The 16200-nt window shown below is 34.7% G+C and overlaps 1 protein-coding gene across 3 annotated transcripts in view; it reads right to left on the minus strand.

The window, feature by feature from the left end:
• Positions 1 to 1588: 1588 nt before the first annotated feature.
• The window catches only part of LOC111698767 (rap1 GTPase-activating protein 1), a 51423-nt gene continuing 36811 nt past the window's right edge, over positions 1589 to 16200 (minus strand). For all 3 annotated transcript variants that reach the window (XM_023469194.1, XM_023469195.1, XM_023469196.1), the window contains 5 exons: positions 10783 to 11026; positions 9505 to 10045; positions 6424 to 6548; positions 4509 to 5688; positions 1589 to 2469 (listed from right to left, as the gene is read on the minus strand). In XM_023469194.1, the coding sequence (XP_023324962.1) occupies positions 2328 to 2469; positions 4509 to 5688; positions 6424 to 6548; positions 9505 to 10045; positions 10783 to 11026 (2232 nt within the window). In that variant the 3' untranslated portion in view covers positions 1589 to 2327. The remainder of the gene's footprint in view (positions 2470 to 4508; positions 5689 to 6423; positions 6549 to 9504; positions 10046 to 10782; positions 11027 to 16200) is intronic.

The raw sequence follows: 16200 nt of genomic DNA on the forward strand, positions 1-16200 counted from the left end.
CTTATTCCACAGTTGTTCGGGTTACACTGTAAATAAGAGAAACAAATACACGCAAAAAGAGATTTTTCTTTCTAACTTTAAGATAATAATGTTCAAAATTTTAGAAGAACATCAAAATAACTATATCTACGAACATTCGCTACAAACTTTAAAATCTGATATTTTAATAATAGCAAACTATTACTAAAAAGTAAATAGCTACTAGGACTCAGTCCTAAAAGTGGACAGGATCGGATCGAACAATAAATCCCATTCAACACTGTTTTAGTGTTATGCCATGGTCCTGGCTCTGCATGGCTCACTCATCTAAAAAACTGTTTAACCTCTAATCTCACAAAAATCTCAAAAACTTTCCTCAGTCATCATAATTCTTTTTTTCCAGACTCTTTTCTTTTCTTTCCTAAAATGATCATCTTGGGTTTAAAATCGTATGTACAATGAGCCAGTGATTACCATTAAACACCCGGAAACTATCATAATTTTTCAAATTTACAATTTTTCCAGATAGGTAAAAACGCGTTATGACTGGTTGAAACAGATCCACCTAAACTAAAGGTAAAAATGCGTCATGACTGGTTGAAACAGATCCACCTAAACTAAATGTAAAAATGCGTCATGACTGGTTGTAACAGATCCATCTAAACAAAAGGTAAAAATGCGTCATGACTGGTTGTAACAGATCTACCTAAACAAAAGGGAAAATGCGCCATGACTGGTTGAAACAGATCCACCTTAACAAGAGGTAAAAATGCGTCATGACTGGTTGAAACAGATACACCTAAACAAAAGGTAAAAATGCGTCATGACTGGTTGAAACAGATCAACCTAAACAAAAGGTAAAAATGCGTCATGACTGGTTGAAACAGATCCACCTAAACAAATGGTGAAAAAGCGTCATGTCTATCCACCTAAAAAAAGGTAAAAATGCGTCATGACTGGTTGAAACAGATCCACCTAAAAAAAGGTGAAAATGCGTCATGACTGGTTGAAATAGACCCACCTAAACAAAAGGTAAAAATGCGTCGTGACTGGTTGAAACAGACCCACCTTAACAAAAGGTAAAAATGTGTCTTGACTGGTTGAAACAGATAAATGCGTCATGTCTGGTTGAAACAGATCCACCTTTTAAAAAAGCTAAAAATGTGTCATGACCACCTTAACAAATTTAAAAATAAAGAAACCTTTATTTCAACAATGAATTGTGCTGGATCAAATAGTCTAAAATATAAAAGATCACCATCAGATTGCCAGGTTATAGGGATTAGAAAATTAGAATTTCTTGCTATTGTTCAGTTTTCTAGTTATCTGCTATTGACTTTCTGTCTGTTAATATCCTAAATAATTGATCGGCACGCAGCGTCGCTATTCTCTTAAGAATTTAAAGTAGGAATTAATTATGTATTAGGAGAGAAATCTTACTCTCGGAACACTTCGCGTTCTTAAGTTCTTAACAGGACATAATTAAATGTAAATTTTTTTTAACAGTTTAGTATCCAATAAAAATTGCGATCTTTGCAAGAGGGGTCACTTGAAACAAACTTACAGTCCCATTATCTGTCTTCATTAGTTTTCTAAAAATATATTAATGAAAGTGCTGAATTGTTTTTATTAACTGAATTACACCGGTACAAAAATATTTAATCAAGGCTAAAAAAATACATATGTACTGCAGGAGTAGCAACACTGTACAAACTATTTATATATATATGTACATAAACATAAACACCAACAGACTGAGGATATCACAGATAATTTGTAACAGTTTTTTAAATAACATCAATATTAAATTTAACTTGTGCTTTCAACAGTTTCAACATTGAGAAGTTTTAATATTTAACACGAGTAGGCGATCATCCAATTCCCAAATATGTTTCCGATATAACTTCATAAACAGGGTTTAACAATGTTAACATTAAACAAAATTTGCTTCAACGAACGATTAAAAATCAGGATTACAAAAGAATTCGGTGATTTCTTCGTTTTGAGTTTGATTAACTTTGGATAATTTTTTATTTCCATTGGAATCAAAGGACTAGTTTTAGGTTTATTCCTGTCTCCTGGATTTATACTGCAGGGTTCAAGGTTTAATCCTGAGTAGGATAATAATATTCTCCCAGAGCACTGTTTAAAGATTCGTGTTTTGAGGATTGGTATAAAGTGTATCCGATTATCCTCTTGTTTTCTTCACTATAATTTTAATACCCGGAGAAATAAGAAGAGATTAATAACCTTCTTCTTAGGTAGGATATAGGCTCTTATCCAGGGTATTTGGTTGATTAGGCTCGGATTGGTTATTTTGTACATCACTTGACGAGGGTTAGGGTTGACTAATGTTTCTCCAGGTTATCCTCCTGACCCTGTAATCTAGTATGAGTAAGATTGGTTTGTTTCAGATTAATGCGGAGACGATTTATCTCACGAGACGCAGTTGTGAGATCACTTTGAAGCTGTAACTCTCTCTCACGCAGTCTGAAATAGAAATATAATTATAGACCTAAATTGAAGAGGGAGGGAGGGGGCAGGGTGTCAACACCCCCTAATATCCTTGAACTAAGCCCCCCGGATGACAACGATGAAAGGTGTGAATATAAACTATTACTAGTTTGTCTCAGATTACAAGTAAAAACCTGGAAGAGAATATAAGTTTTAAACACAAGAAGAGAATTTACGCATTTAAATTCAGCTGAGCAACATGCAGAGATGGATGGTTGGTTGGATGGATGTTAAATGGATAGATGGATGTTAAATGGATGGATGTTAAAAGGATGGATGTTAAATGGATGAATGGAAATGTGGGAAGGATGAATAAATGTAAGGATGAGTTGGATAAATGGATTTTTTATCAATATAAGGATTGATAAATGGATGCTGGGTATAGAATAGATCGATTAGATGTATGGATGAAAAAATTTGATGAATGGAAAGATGGTTAGGTGTATGTTTGGTTGAATGCATAGATGTTGGATGGATAGTAGAATGAATAAAAGAAAGAATGGAATGGATGAATGGATGAAAAGCTGAGATGGATGAATGAAAATCTATTACATGGATGTAAAATTATCCAATAAACCAACTATGAATAAAAAATAAATATTTTATATTTGAGGTCTTAAAGGTCAGCTTTCAAAAGATTAGTTTTCTTGAAGTAAAAAAGCAAGTTCGATTACAAATATACCCCCCACCCTCCAAACTATTTTAGAGTATTGGAAGCTACCAATTCTTCTCTCTTCCCCCAATATTAGAACTGATAGAAGCGAGGCCAAATTCAGTTTCTAATTGGCAAGGGCAAACTAATTATTCAGGCATAGGCGAAATATTTAAACTAGGCAGTCTTACTACACTTAGACAGAGGGAGAAGAGATGGCGGGGGGGGGGAGTTGGNAATGTACATGTGGAGCACTAGGTTTAGGTTGTATAATATACAATGTACATGTGGAGCACTAGGTTTAGGTTGTATAATATACAATGTACATGTGGAGCACTAGGTTTAGGTTGTATAATATACAATGTACATGTGGAGCACTAGGTTTAGGTTGTTATATATACAATGTACATGTGGAGCACTAGGTTTATGTTGTATAATATACAATGTACATGTGGAGCACTAGGTTTAGGTTGTATAATATACAATGTACATGTGGAGTACCAGTTTAAAACTCTTTATCTTGCATATTTATAAACTAGACACACGACCCTACTTTCTCCCCCCCCCTCACTCCCTTGGATAGAACTATGAACTGTATCCAACCCAGAAATTATCCCAATAATTTACATAGAGTTCATGATATAAAGACATTAACCCCCGGGTCCCAACAGGTCGTCAATATGCAGGCTGTCTAGAGACTATTCGTAAAAACAGCTTCATAGTTATACTTAATTTCACTTAGTTTACAGTTTACACTCATATAAATAACTTCACTTCAGCGAATAGATTTTAAAATTCGAATATGCTTGTGACACCCTGTGGGTCCAATCAAGGAATTGAATCAAATTTTTCTTGTTGGATCAAAGTAATGGAATTAAATTTCTTTTGAATTTAACAATCTTTCAAAGTAAAAATTTAACAATCTTTTGAGAAACTTTGGATCAAAGAAATGAGGATGCAACATTCTTGGGACACCATATGCACAAAGGAAGGGGACTTAAATATTCTTTGGACACCCTATGGATCAAAGGAATGGAAATCTTTAGACCACTAGAATTTGGAATGCTAAATATCCATGCGAAATAACTTCCTTGAGTTAGGACCGTTCTCATAAATCATTATCTAACTAGACATACGAACATTTCAAGTAATAAATACAATAAAAAGTAGAGATATAATTTAATCTAAAGGAACTGTCAACAGTATTTTACTGAAACTCTTTCCTTTCAGATAATTGACAACAATGAGCCTCTGTTTCTGCTTCCAGAAATATTTAGTTCAAGATATTTGTTGATCATACATGACTTTAGGTTGATAATCTCTTTAAGAGACGGAGTTATAAAATGTTGTCTAGATATTTTACCTTTTAACTTCTCTTTGTGCTGCAACATTTTGTCTGAGTAACTCTAGTTTATCAACCTTAAGTTTAGAAACTTCATCCTGGAGTTTAGAGAGTTGACCAGCCACTGCATTTCCCTCCAGGGTCACCATTGTAACAGCTCCGCTAACAACTTCCTGACAGGCGGGGTCTAGAGCTACTCCACGATCCATACCAGCAGATAGTGAGACACGTTTCTTAGGAGATATTCTGGAGTTCTGCTCGTACTCTATACTGTTCAGACTAGAGGTGTCCGACTCCGAGTGCATAGTTGGACCCATCCTTGCTGTTAGGTCGGGGGAGGAGGAGGAGGAGATGGGAGACGAACCACGCCCTGTGGACGACGTCACACTTCCGGTTCCAACACTACCACGCCCACTGTCTGATTTAGTACCTCTCCGACCAGGGGCGAGGAGTCCCCTCCTCCCTCCCTCCTCCATCTCCGGGTTTAGACTGCTATTGGAGAAACCGGTGTTACTCGATTTTGATTTAGGAATGATTTTTGATCCCGTCAAATCGTTCAAAGCTGAACTCTTTGTCCGACTGGCAAACGCCTTCTTCACACTCTTAAAAATACCGCCAGATTCTTCCGCCTTTTCATTCTTCAAGCTAGACTCTGCCGGCGGAATTCCAAGAAAATCCGAAGTTTTTGAGGTTAGTTCTTCAACAAGGTTTGAGAGGAGAGAAGTTCTAGTTCTCTGTTCAAGTTTACTAAACTTCTCAGCTTTATAACTAGCTGTCTCAGCATTTATCAGTTTACAGAGCAACCACTCTCGGAACTCCGAGCCCCGTCTAAAGACTGCAGGACTAGGGAGACTAGGACCAAAGTAAGGAACATCTTCCCGTGCTGTGACACTGACTCTATACCTATCTCCTTCTATGGGTTGGACCACGATGTATGTGTGAAGGAAGTGCGAGGTAACCATGTCTGGAGTGAAGGGAGTGGATCCCTCCTGAAAAACGATGCTCACGATATCGTTCCCAATATGCCGTTTGCGCTGGAGCTGCTGGGTGTCGGTCTCGGAGAAGGGAAGAAGAGTGGCAATATGGAACATAACCTCCTTCCCCTGGTGGTCTGTGTAGAAGGTGTACTCCCCTGTTTGTCCGAACTGTGTATCCAACCCTCCTCTGTATCCTGTATGCTCTGAGAGTAGGACGCGTCGTCCTATAATATAATATCCATGAGAAACACATTTACAAATAAATGACAGACAACTTCGTGACGTTCATTTGAAAACTTAGATTATGCTAAATATTGCAATTATTCGGAACTGCATGGGTTTGACGTAACACAACCCTCTCTACTCATTTTTCAATCCCTTTTCAGGGACGTGTGTCAAAACTCAAGAGTAAATCAACCCTCAAATAAGTTTTTGAACTGATTTAATAAAGTATTTAATGAACAGGGTTTAATGAGACCATACAGGGTTACCCACAAAGCATGAGGACTCTTATGAACTTTTAAAATCAGGTTTAGCTAAGGAAAAGAAAAAAAGTAAAAAGCTGTAGGAAACCATTAATGTAAGTACGAAGTCTCATCCTTTGTTGGTAACCTTGTATAGTGGATAAACCATAAGCACTAAGCAGTCTTTGATTGACAATATAACAATCATTAAAAGATGTCGTTTATAAAGGGACTGAATGCGTAATTTTAAGCAACCTTAATTTTTAAAGAAACTTGGACGATTCACAACTGTACCCTAGAAACCTTTCTTTGCTCATTCATGTGGAAGGTTTGGGTTGAAGATCTATATTTTTTTAATTCATCATAATGATTATCTTATAGAGTACCACTGTAAATTGGACATTCTCATCTTTACATGGAGTGACTTGAAATTACGATTACAGTCCCTTTAAATTTTCTATGATCTTAAATCCGCGAAAGTTTAATATAACTTACCAATCATCTCAAGAAACCTCTCCATGGCTGGACTATGATTTCTGTTCCCGAAGAGAGCTTCTTCTGTGGTTTGACCGACACGCTGGTAGACAACACCAAACTTGAAGTTGTTCACTAGTACGTGCCTAAACATGGGTACACAATTAGTACCTTCATATAGTATATGCCTAAACATGGGTACACAATTAGTACTTAAACATAGTACATTCCTAAACATATGGGTACACAATTAGTACCTTTATATAGTACATGCCTAAAGATGGGTACACAATTAGTACCTTTATATAGTACATTCCTAAACATATGGATACACAATTAGTACCTTCATATAGTACATGCCTAAACATGGGCACACAATTAGTACCTTCATATAGTACATGTCTAAACATGGGCACACAATTAGTGCCTTCATATAGTACATGTCTAAACATGGGTACACAATTAGTACGTTCATATAGTACATGTCTAAACACGGGTACACAATTAGTACTTGTATGAAAGTATATGCCTAAACATGGGTACACAATTAGTACTTGTATTAAAGTATATGCCTAAACATGGGTACACAATTAGTACTTGTATTAAAGTATATGCCTAAACATGGGTACACAATAAGAACTTTAACACAGTACATGCCTACACAGTACACACTTACACAATACACATGGTTCACTATTTGTATTTAAATAAATGCCTAATTAGCACTGATAAAAAGCACATATATAGATTGCAATTACTACAAAATACAAATTCCAAATCAGGATGCACGTATTCGGAATCCGGATGTTGTTCCACAGAAAGGATGTAGATTCCGCATTAAAATAAAATCGATCGAAAAACTGCAAAAAATAACTAAATATCATATTCGTGTTTAATGATGTAGTAACTAGCAAATGTAAAGGAAAGTTATCTGTGCGATTACGAAACATTATAAATGATGAGGTTTTAAATAGAGTATACATGAGTTGGTTTGGTTTGTTNTACAGGGGGTGGATAACAAATGAATACAAGGTTTCAATCTAGCATTCGCAGCAGGTCATAGGTATTCACAGTTTATACACTTCATACGTAGGATAAATGAAATTTTATATATGATACAAGATACATATAGAAGATAGTAAGAGGATACAGGAGATATAGGAGGATACATGAGATATAGGAGGTTAAAGGAGATATAGGAGGATACAGGAGATATAGGAGAATACAGGAGATATAGGAGGATACAGGAGATATAGGAGGATACAGGAGATATAGGAGGATATAGGAGATATAGGAGGATACAGGAGATATAGGAGGATACAGGAGATGTAGGAGGAAACAGGAGATATAGGAGGAGAGATATAGGAGGATACAGGATATATAGGAGGATATAGGAGGATACAGGAGATATAGGAGGATACAGGAGATATAGAAGGATACAGGAGATATAGGAGGATACAGGAGATATAGGAGGATACAGGAGATATGGGATACAGGAGATATAGGAGGATACAGGAGATATAGGATACAGGAGATATAGGAGGATACAGGAGATATAGGATACAGGAGATATAGGAGGATACAGGAGATATAGGAGGATACAGGAGATATAGGAGGATACATGAAATATGGAAAGATACAGAATATAAAGGATGATGCAGGAGATAAAGGAGGACAAAGAAGGTGTAGGTGGATTCAGGAAATATAGGAGGATACAGGAGGTATAGGCAAAGATAAAGAAGATAGGAAACTGGAGGTATTGGCAAAGATAAATAAGATAGGAAACAGGAGGTATAGGCAAAGATATAGAAGTTAGGATAAAGGAGGTATAGGCAAAGATAAAGAAGATAGGATACAGGAAATATACATTGATAAAGAATCTAAGATTTAGGTGTAAAGGAGAAACGAGAGAATACGGATACTTCAAGATCAAAAAATTTTGTTAAATAAGTTTTAGAGATATATATTATATATATTTTTATATATATACTTTCTTAAGCTAATCTCGAATTATCCATGTTGAACCAAGTTTCATGACAAATACCCAGGGAGCCCATACCAATTTATTTCTCATCTACAGCAATTTTTAAATTTTTTTAAGATTTGATCATGATCACTTCCCCGGCCCCTCCTTCGGGTGGAAACATTGCATGTACGGATTTCATCAATATTTCTTTAATATGATTCAAATCCAACCCGATTTACAGTTTTGTAAATTTCATCCAAATCAAGAGCATGGAATGCAACTGCAATATTATTTTAAAAGAATGTAGAATAAAATAAAATCCATTTTTTTCCTTCTTACTCTCTTAAAGGGACAGACCGGCAAGACGCATGGTAGTCGAGCTGAAAGTGCAGTATTGTAGAGAAAAACTCTAGGATTCAATTAATACCAATGAGACATTTTTTGTGTACAATTTCTGAATAAGAGTATAAAGTAATCGTTTGTAATATTTCACCAGTTGTTTCAGTCAGCAGAAAATACATTTTTTTACAATTCTTAAATAATGTGGACAAAACATGCAACAAAACAAGTTAATAAAATTCAGTTCAAAATCTCGCAGGTTTATGCAAATTCTTTTAGCTAGGGTCGTTTGTTGGAACAGCAAAAGTAATGATGATATTGAAATGATCGATTCTATAGTTTACTATGACTTTGATCGATAATTCCTTTAAGAAATGTGTTCCTGAACAGCAAATTAGTCTATAAAATGTTTTTTTTTACATGTTTTTTCCGGGTTATTAAATAATTTCAAGAAACGTTTTTTCTGCTGACTGAAACAACTGGTGAAATATTACAAACGACTTCTCATTGGTATCAAATGAATCCTAGAGTTTTTCTCCACAATACTGCACTTTCAGCTCAACTACCATGTCTAGCCGGTCTCTCCCTTTAAACTTTAATGTTCTTCAATGTATATACTATGTATATACATGATGAATATAAAAAGTGTAGGATTGAATGAATGTATATTGTAAATAGAAAACTGAAGTATGTAGTACCAGAGTAAAAAGTCCAAATGCAGAACGTGAGCTTTTCAAACTCAAGGTTTAAAAAGCGTGGATCCATCTGAGCGTAAACTTGGACAGAAATATACTTACTCGTCAAAATTTAGAAGTAGTTCTGAGGCCCTGGGGCACAGTACGGGTTGCAGGGTTGAGATGGATATATCCGGGGATACAAGTTTAGCTAGATGTATCGGAGAGGGATGATCCGGAAGTCCATCTGCCCGGATGAGCTTGTGTTGAGTTCCTGTAGTGAGCCGGAGTATAATCCGGATATGGTTATCTTGGTTCTCCGTGTCACAATAATACTTGACACTGAGAACCATGGGTCCGACACCCTCCTCTAAACCACAGAAGTTGAAATGTTCCGACTGTAGGAAATGAGCTCTGTAGGTTCGGCACGGTGAATCTTCGTGCTCAGCCAGCAAACTATCACTGATCACTGGGTTACCCTCGCTATCGAAGCTGGAATCATGACTCCGCTGGTCGGAGGGATCGACCCAGAACCCTCCCTCCGACGGGAGAACAACGAGGGGGTACGGAGGAGAGGATCGGAGAACTGCTTCAAGCCTCTGCCTGGATGGGGGCCAGGATGCAAGATTATTCCCTGGTCCGGGCATACTGCACCGTTGATCGTCTAGAAAACCAATATTCTAGACTACCAATAATTATCAGAAAACCAGGGGGAAATTTTCAGCAACATGTTGTTATCAGAAAACATGGTAAAACTATCAAAAAACATGGTAAAACTATCAGAAAACATGGTTAAAACTATCAGAAAACATGGTAAAACTATCAGAAAACATGGTTAAAACTATCAGAAAACATGGTAAAACTATCAGAAAACAAGGTAAAACTATTAAAAAAGCAGTTATAAAAACAGGGGGAAACTCTTAGAAATAGGGGAAAGTTTAAGAAAAAAGGCGGGAACTGGTTGAAGTTATCAGAAAACAAGAAGGAATCATCAGAAAACATGAAAAACTGATGAGAAAAATAAGGAAAATGTATGGTAAATATAAGTAGGAATTAACAGAAAACCAGTGAGAAATGAGTCAATATGTTTTAATTTAGATGAAAAAAATACCATCTTCCCCCGCCCAAGCCTCTCGTATAACTATGACGGCAAATTTTGCAACAAAAATGAGTGATAAAAGATTGCCCGCTCTGTAATTTCCTTCTCAGTGCTGAAAATGAGGGAAAAAATAAAATATCCGAACTGTTGTTGGGAGTATTGGAGTAAAAACCAATATCTTTGCGGCGGAACATGAATACAAAATATATAAACTAGAGCATTAGGGGGGGGGGGGGCATGATAGTAATGCGTATATTTAAGACTAAAGAATATTAATGTTTATAAAGAATAAAGGTTTTTTCCTAATCTGCTGCTCTGAAGACGATTAATCAGCTCAAACAGATCCTGGTCTAAAGGTGTACTGAGATTCCAATCTAGAGGTAGGGTGGCGTGAGCACAGCGAGTACTGGAAAGGGGAGCGCCCCCGGGATGCTTGAGGAGTTGAGGGAGGTGGGTAGCTGGTCCATCCATACGTGATGTTAGGAAGGCGGGGTCAGCTTCTCCTCCATCCAGAACAAGATCAAACCCACCACTCGACAAACAAACCTGAAACAACAAAAAATATTCAAAATAAAAAATAAAAAATAGAAATAACGTCCAATTATTTGTGATATATTCAACAATATCTATGAAAAGTTATTAAACTACACTGTAAACTGTAAGTACACAGCTTAATGAACAACGTAAGTAATGACAAATTAATTAAATTAAATTGTTTAATAGTTTATTTGTCATTTTAAACTCTTTGATGTTTTGTTTTCAAAAGTATTTCAAAAATTTTAATTTATTTTTTCCCTTTTAATTAGAAATATTTCGATGGTCGGCTTAAAATAATAAAAGAAGAAGTAATCTATTTGTACCCCTAACCAGACTTGAACTGGTGATAAACTAATCTAATTAATGACTCCAGGGTTAAATAGAACTCTCCTCCCCTACTGGATTCCAGGACCTATTGTATTCTCACTTTCTATCCAGGAGCTGAGGGCTGAATATATCTGATGTTAGATAAATGTATTGTATGCATCTACTTGAATATAATCCAACCCCATAAACAATCAATTAATCATATATTGAAGCGTAGTTAGGACTTAAATAATGCATACTAAACTGTGCAGTATAACTTTTGTACTGAAGATTCTAAAATGTTCCAGGCTTTCTTAGGTTAAAGACAGAGATTTTATCATTCTCATGAAAACACAAAATTTAAATGTATGCTATTAAAATTCATATTTTAGACCCAAAAGCGCTATCTATCCAGGTTTATCCTTAGTATCTTTCCAGGTTTTATTAATAATATCTATCCAGGTTTATCCTTAGTATCTTTCCAGGTTTTATTAATAACATATATCCAGGTATATTAATCATATCTATCCAAGTCTATCCTTCATATCTATCCAAGTATATCCTTCATATCTTTCAAGGTTTATCTTTCATATCTTTTCAAGTTTATCCTTCATTTCTATCTAGGTTTATAATTCATATCTATCCAGGTTTATTCTTTATATCTATTTAAGTTTATCCTTCATATCTATACAGGTTTATCCTTCATATCTATCCAAGTTTATCCTTCATATCTATCCAGGTTTATCCTTCATATCTATTCAGGTTTATCTTTCAAATCTATCCAGGTTTATCCTTCATATCTATTCAAGTTTATCCTTCATATCTATTCAAGTTTATCCTTAATATCAATCCAGGTTTATCCTTCATATCTATTCAGATTTATCTTTCAAATCTATCCAGGTTTATCCTTCATATCTATTCAAGTTTATCCTTCATATCTATTTAAGTTTATCCTTCATATCTATCCAGGTTTATCCTTAATATCTATCCAGGTTTATACTTTACATCTATCCAAGTTGTATTTGAAACTATCCGCGTGTATAACTCCCGGTTCGGAGAACTGCTCAATTACATAAATTACGAGAAGCTAGAAACCCTATTTTTGCCTTTTTGCGTGACCTGGATCGAGGGCGGATATAAAAAGCAAGATTAAAGGGGTGAGACAAGAATGGTTAATATAAGTTCTCCGGGGTTGGTTAATAAAGGTTCTCAAATGCACTGGTTTAATGTTGGGAGCAGTTTTATCATAATTAAGCTTAGAATATCTAGATTAGGGTTCCTCATGAATCATACACTATACAACTGCTGGATACAAATTAGAATCATTACACTTGGTTTTACACAATACATATGGAGAAAGATATTATTTTTTCCAGTTTTAAATATAAGGAAAATTAAGCTTCAAACGCTAAATTTTAGATTTACAATGACAGGAGCAATACACAGCTGTGCAAAAATATCTTTAAATTTCCTATTTAATGATATAACCTAGACACCACCTGGTTTAAAAGTATACGTTTTAAACCAGAAAACTATAAACATTGAAGGTTTAGATAATTGGAAAACGATTAATTATGGAATCAAGAACTAACAATACAGTTTTTAATTACAGCTAAATCTATTAATTTCAGTTTTTAAAATGTTAATAAAAGTTTATTACATGAATCAGGGGTTATCTCCTCGAAGAAGGCTGCTATTTAGTGTATGGTGTTTAAACATATTTATGAACAGAATATTCTATATTTGTATATATATGGATTATGGATGGTTGTATCCAGGTGTAGAATTAAACTGATTAAGTACCTTATATATATACTGGAGTACCTGGAGTACACCTGCCTGACTACTAATTACTCTGTATACCATATTTACCACTAAAATACTTACAGGCTTAACATCATGGTTTACCAGCAGATGAGAGGAGGGGAGTCAGGGGGGGATGGGAGAAGGGAGGAGGAGGATTGGAGAAGGGACTAAACAAAAAAACAAAGGAATTGAGTCTTTGGCACAGTATTTGATTTTTTATTCTCTGTACATTTTTAACCAAATGTCATAGAACTTCGATATTTAAAACTATGAATTCTGTTAGATAAATAATCTAAGGTATACATCAGCAGGTTCAAAATATATAAGGATTAGAAAATTTGAGTTTGTGGCAAACACCCATGATTCCTTAAGGGAATCTAAGCAGGAATACTGTGTTGAGGACTGGGAAGGAATTGAAAATAAAGAAAAATGGTTGAAACCCGCGAATCTAAAAATATTCTGTATAATTTGTAAAATTTGAACTGCCTGATATACTGAATACCAGGTTTAGCATATACAGTTGCTGGGATGGGATGAACCAGGGACGGACCAGCTTATCACGAAATATAAAAATTTGGAATTGGTCTAGTGGAGCAAGCAAGGTTGCAAACAGTCAAATATTACGTNNNNGGGGATGGAAAAAGAGTGAGGCGTGACGCTGGGGAATTTGACCCAATATTTAAAGATACACGCTAGTTCTTCAACCCCAACCTGGAGTAAATTCAATCCAGTTCTTTTTACAAAATCCAAGAAAATTCACTACTTCTTCCAACCCTGAGGAAATCAATTCCAGATTAAACCTGACGTTTGCAGAACCATACATGAGTGCTCTCAATCCCTCCTGGAGTAAGATGTCCAGGATTGGGTTAGAACAACCTAATCCCTCTTCTCCATGTAAAGTTTGGTTCCAGGAACTGTATAATACTAGATAACAGTGTCGGCTCCAAAACCAACAAATATACAGATATTTACTGTTCTCCGATCTGGAGATGAATTCCAGAAACCTTCAACTTATTCAACCTTGTCAATCAATAACCACAGTTCATATCTACAGTCATTTGTAACTATATATAAATATATATATACATGACTGCAGTTCAATTACAAGGGAAACACAGTTAAAACTTATCAGAAATTTAAAAATACAAAAAAATTGATGAAATTTTTTCTTCAAAATTTTTCCTGTATTGACTTCTCTGATGTAAACTCCATGGATAAAAAATTCTTAATCTACGATTGAACCATAATTAAACCATATGTAAGATAAGATCATCAATTAACCATTAGTTTAAAGTTCATGTGTTCTAATACACTTACTATACAATATACATACAAATACAAGGTGCGTGGAGGGGGGGGGGAGATAAATATCCCCACAAGAAAAAAACCTTTTCATTAGAAATTTACTACCGTCAGTGTAATGATTGTTTTTATATTGTTAATTATAAAAATTGGACAAAGAAAGTTTCAGCATTTTGTCAAATTACCAGATTTTTTTTATTTGTAAAAAAGTCCTTAATAAACGCTTCTGACTGAAAATTTCAGCGTTTTGAATTTAATTGCACTTGCAATTTTCACCCTTAGACTTAGGAACGTAATGTTTGAATTTCAATGAGAATAATATTCTTATAAGAATTCACTACATTAGGATTTGCAATTTTAAAGATAATTCAGTAAATTTACTTTTTACATAACATTATTCATTTTTTGCATAACTGTACTTCATACAAATGATGAATTTTTTATTTCTATTACCTTTCAAAAAAAAAAATTAGATTAAATATGAAAAAAGAAAGGATTACCCTAAAAATTTACATCCATGTAATAAAATTCCTAAAATGACATGGGCTTTTATTTTTGAATAGTTGTGTGATTTATCTAGATCTTGATCTTATTGTAGTAAAGTAATTAAATACTTGTATATTTAGTTGAAATACCATGTTTGGAAATATATTTGGACTACACTCGACAAACATGGTGTTCATCAACAAAGAAGACTTTAGAGATCAAGTTTTACATTTACTTTAGGTTAGAAGTAGAAGTAGAAGTAGAAGTAGAAGTAGAAGTAGAAGTAGAAGTAGAAGTAGAAGTAGAAGTATCTTACCAAGGGTTCCACTTCCTGCAGGAAAGTTAAGGGAACCCGGGGTTAAGTAGAATTTGTAATGTCCCGAAAAAGTAGTTTTTAACTATTTTATCGCGTTTTGAGATAAAAAATGTGAATATTTCCACCAAAACATCGCCGAGCGGGTCGTTATTTTACTTAATTGTCCCAAGGGACGTTAAGTAGCTTGTCTCTTAAAACTTCTAATATCATTTTAATCTGCATCATGATGTCGTACACTAATATTATTTCAAGCAAAGAATTCTGCTAATTCTATAATAACCAATACTAGAAATATCCAAGATGCACACCGTACCCTCATGTCTCAAAAAAAGTGTTCAGTTCCAAACTGTAAAAATCATTAAAAACATGAAAATCTGTTTATTTTAGGAAGAATTCAGTGGACGGTATGTTCTTTGTTTTGCTTATCCCTAGGGACAGTTTAGTAATATAACATTCGACCAAAATAGTGAATTAGGAAAATAGTGGATAGATGATGTCAAAATATTTATTTCTATTTTTATATTATTACCAAATATTAAAACAGATGTTGCTTAAATTAATTAAAGAATCTATTAAGTGTTAAACATTAGTATAAAAATCATACAAGGAGAAATTGCTTTAATTTGCTTCGACATATGGTAAAAAAAGTCAACAAATAAAAGTGGAGTAAAACTGGCTAAACAATCTTTAATTGTGCTAACATTTATGCAAATTCAGAGGCGTGCAAAAATATCAAATTATACAACTATCGTGCTAAATTATTGTACACGATTCAATGCTGAGAATCCAAAGAAGCGCTATCAAAACAATGAAAATAAATTTGCCAATTCTTTAAAAAGCTTGGTAAAGAAAAACAAAAAAACAAGGCATTTGGCTTGAGGGAGTACTTTACGATATCGACTTGCATTAGGCATTAGGATTTTTAAACATATTAATCTGTTGTTTTGTACAATTGTTAATGACAGTG

The sequence above is a fragment of the Eurytemora carolleeae genome, unplaced genomic scaffold (assembly GCF_000591075.1).
Source record: "Eurytemora carolleeae unplaced genomic scaffold, Eaff_2.0 scaffold109, whole genome shotgun sequence".
Taxonomy (NCBI): domain Eukaryota; kingdom Metazoa; phylum Arthropoda; class Copepoda; order Calanoida; family Temoridae; genus Eurytemora; species Eurytemora carolleeae.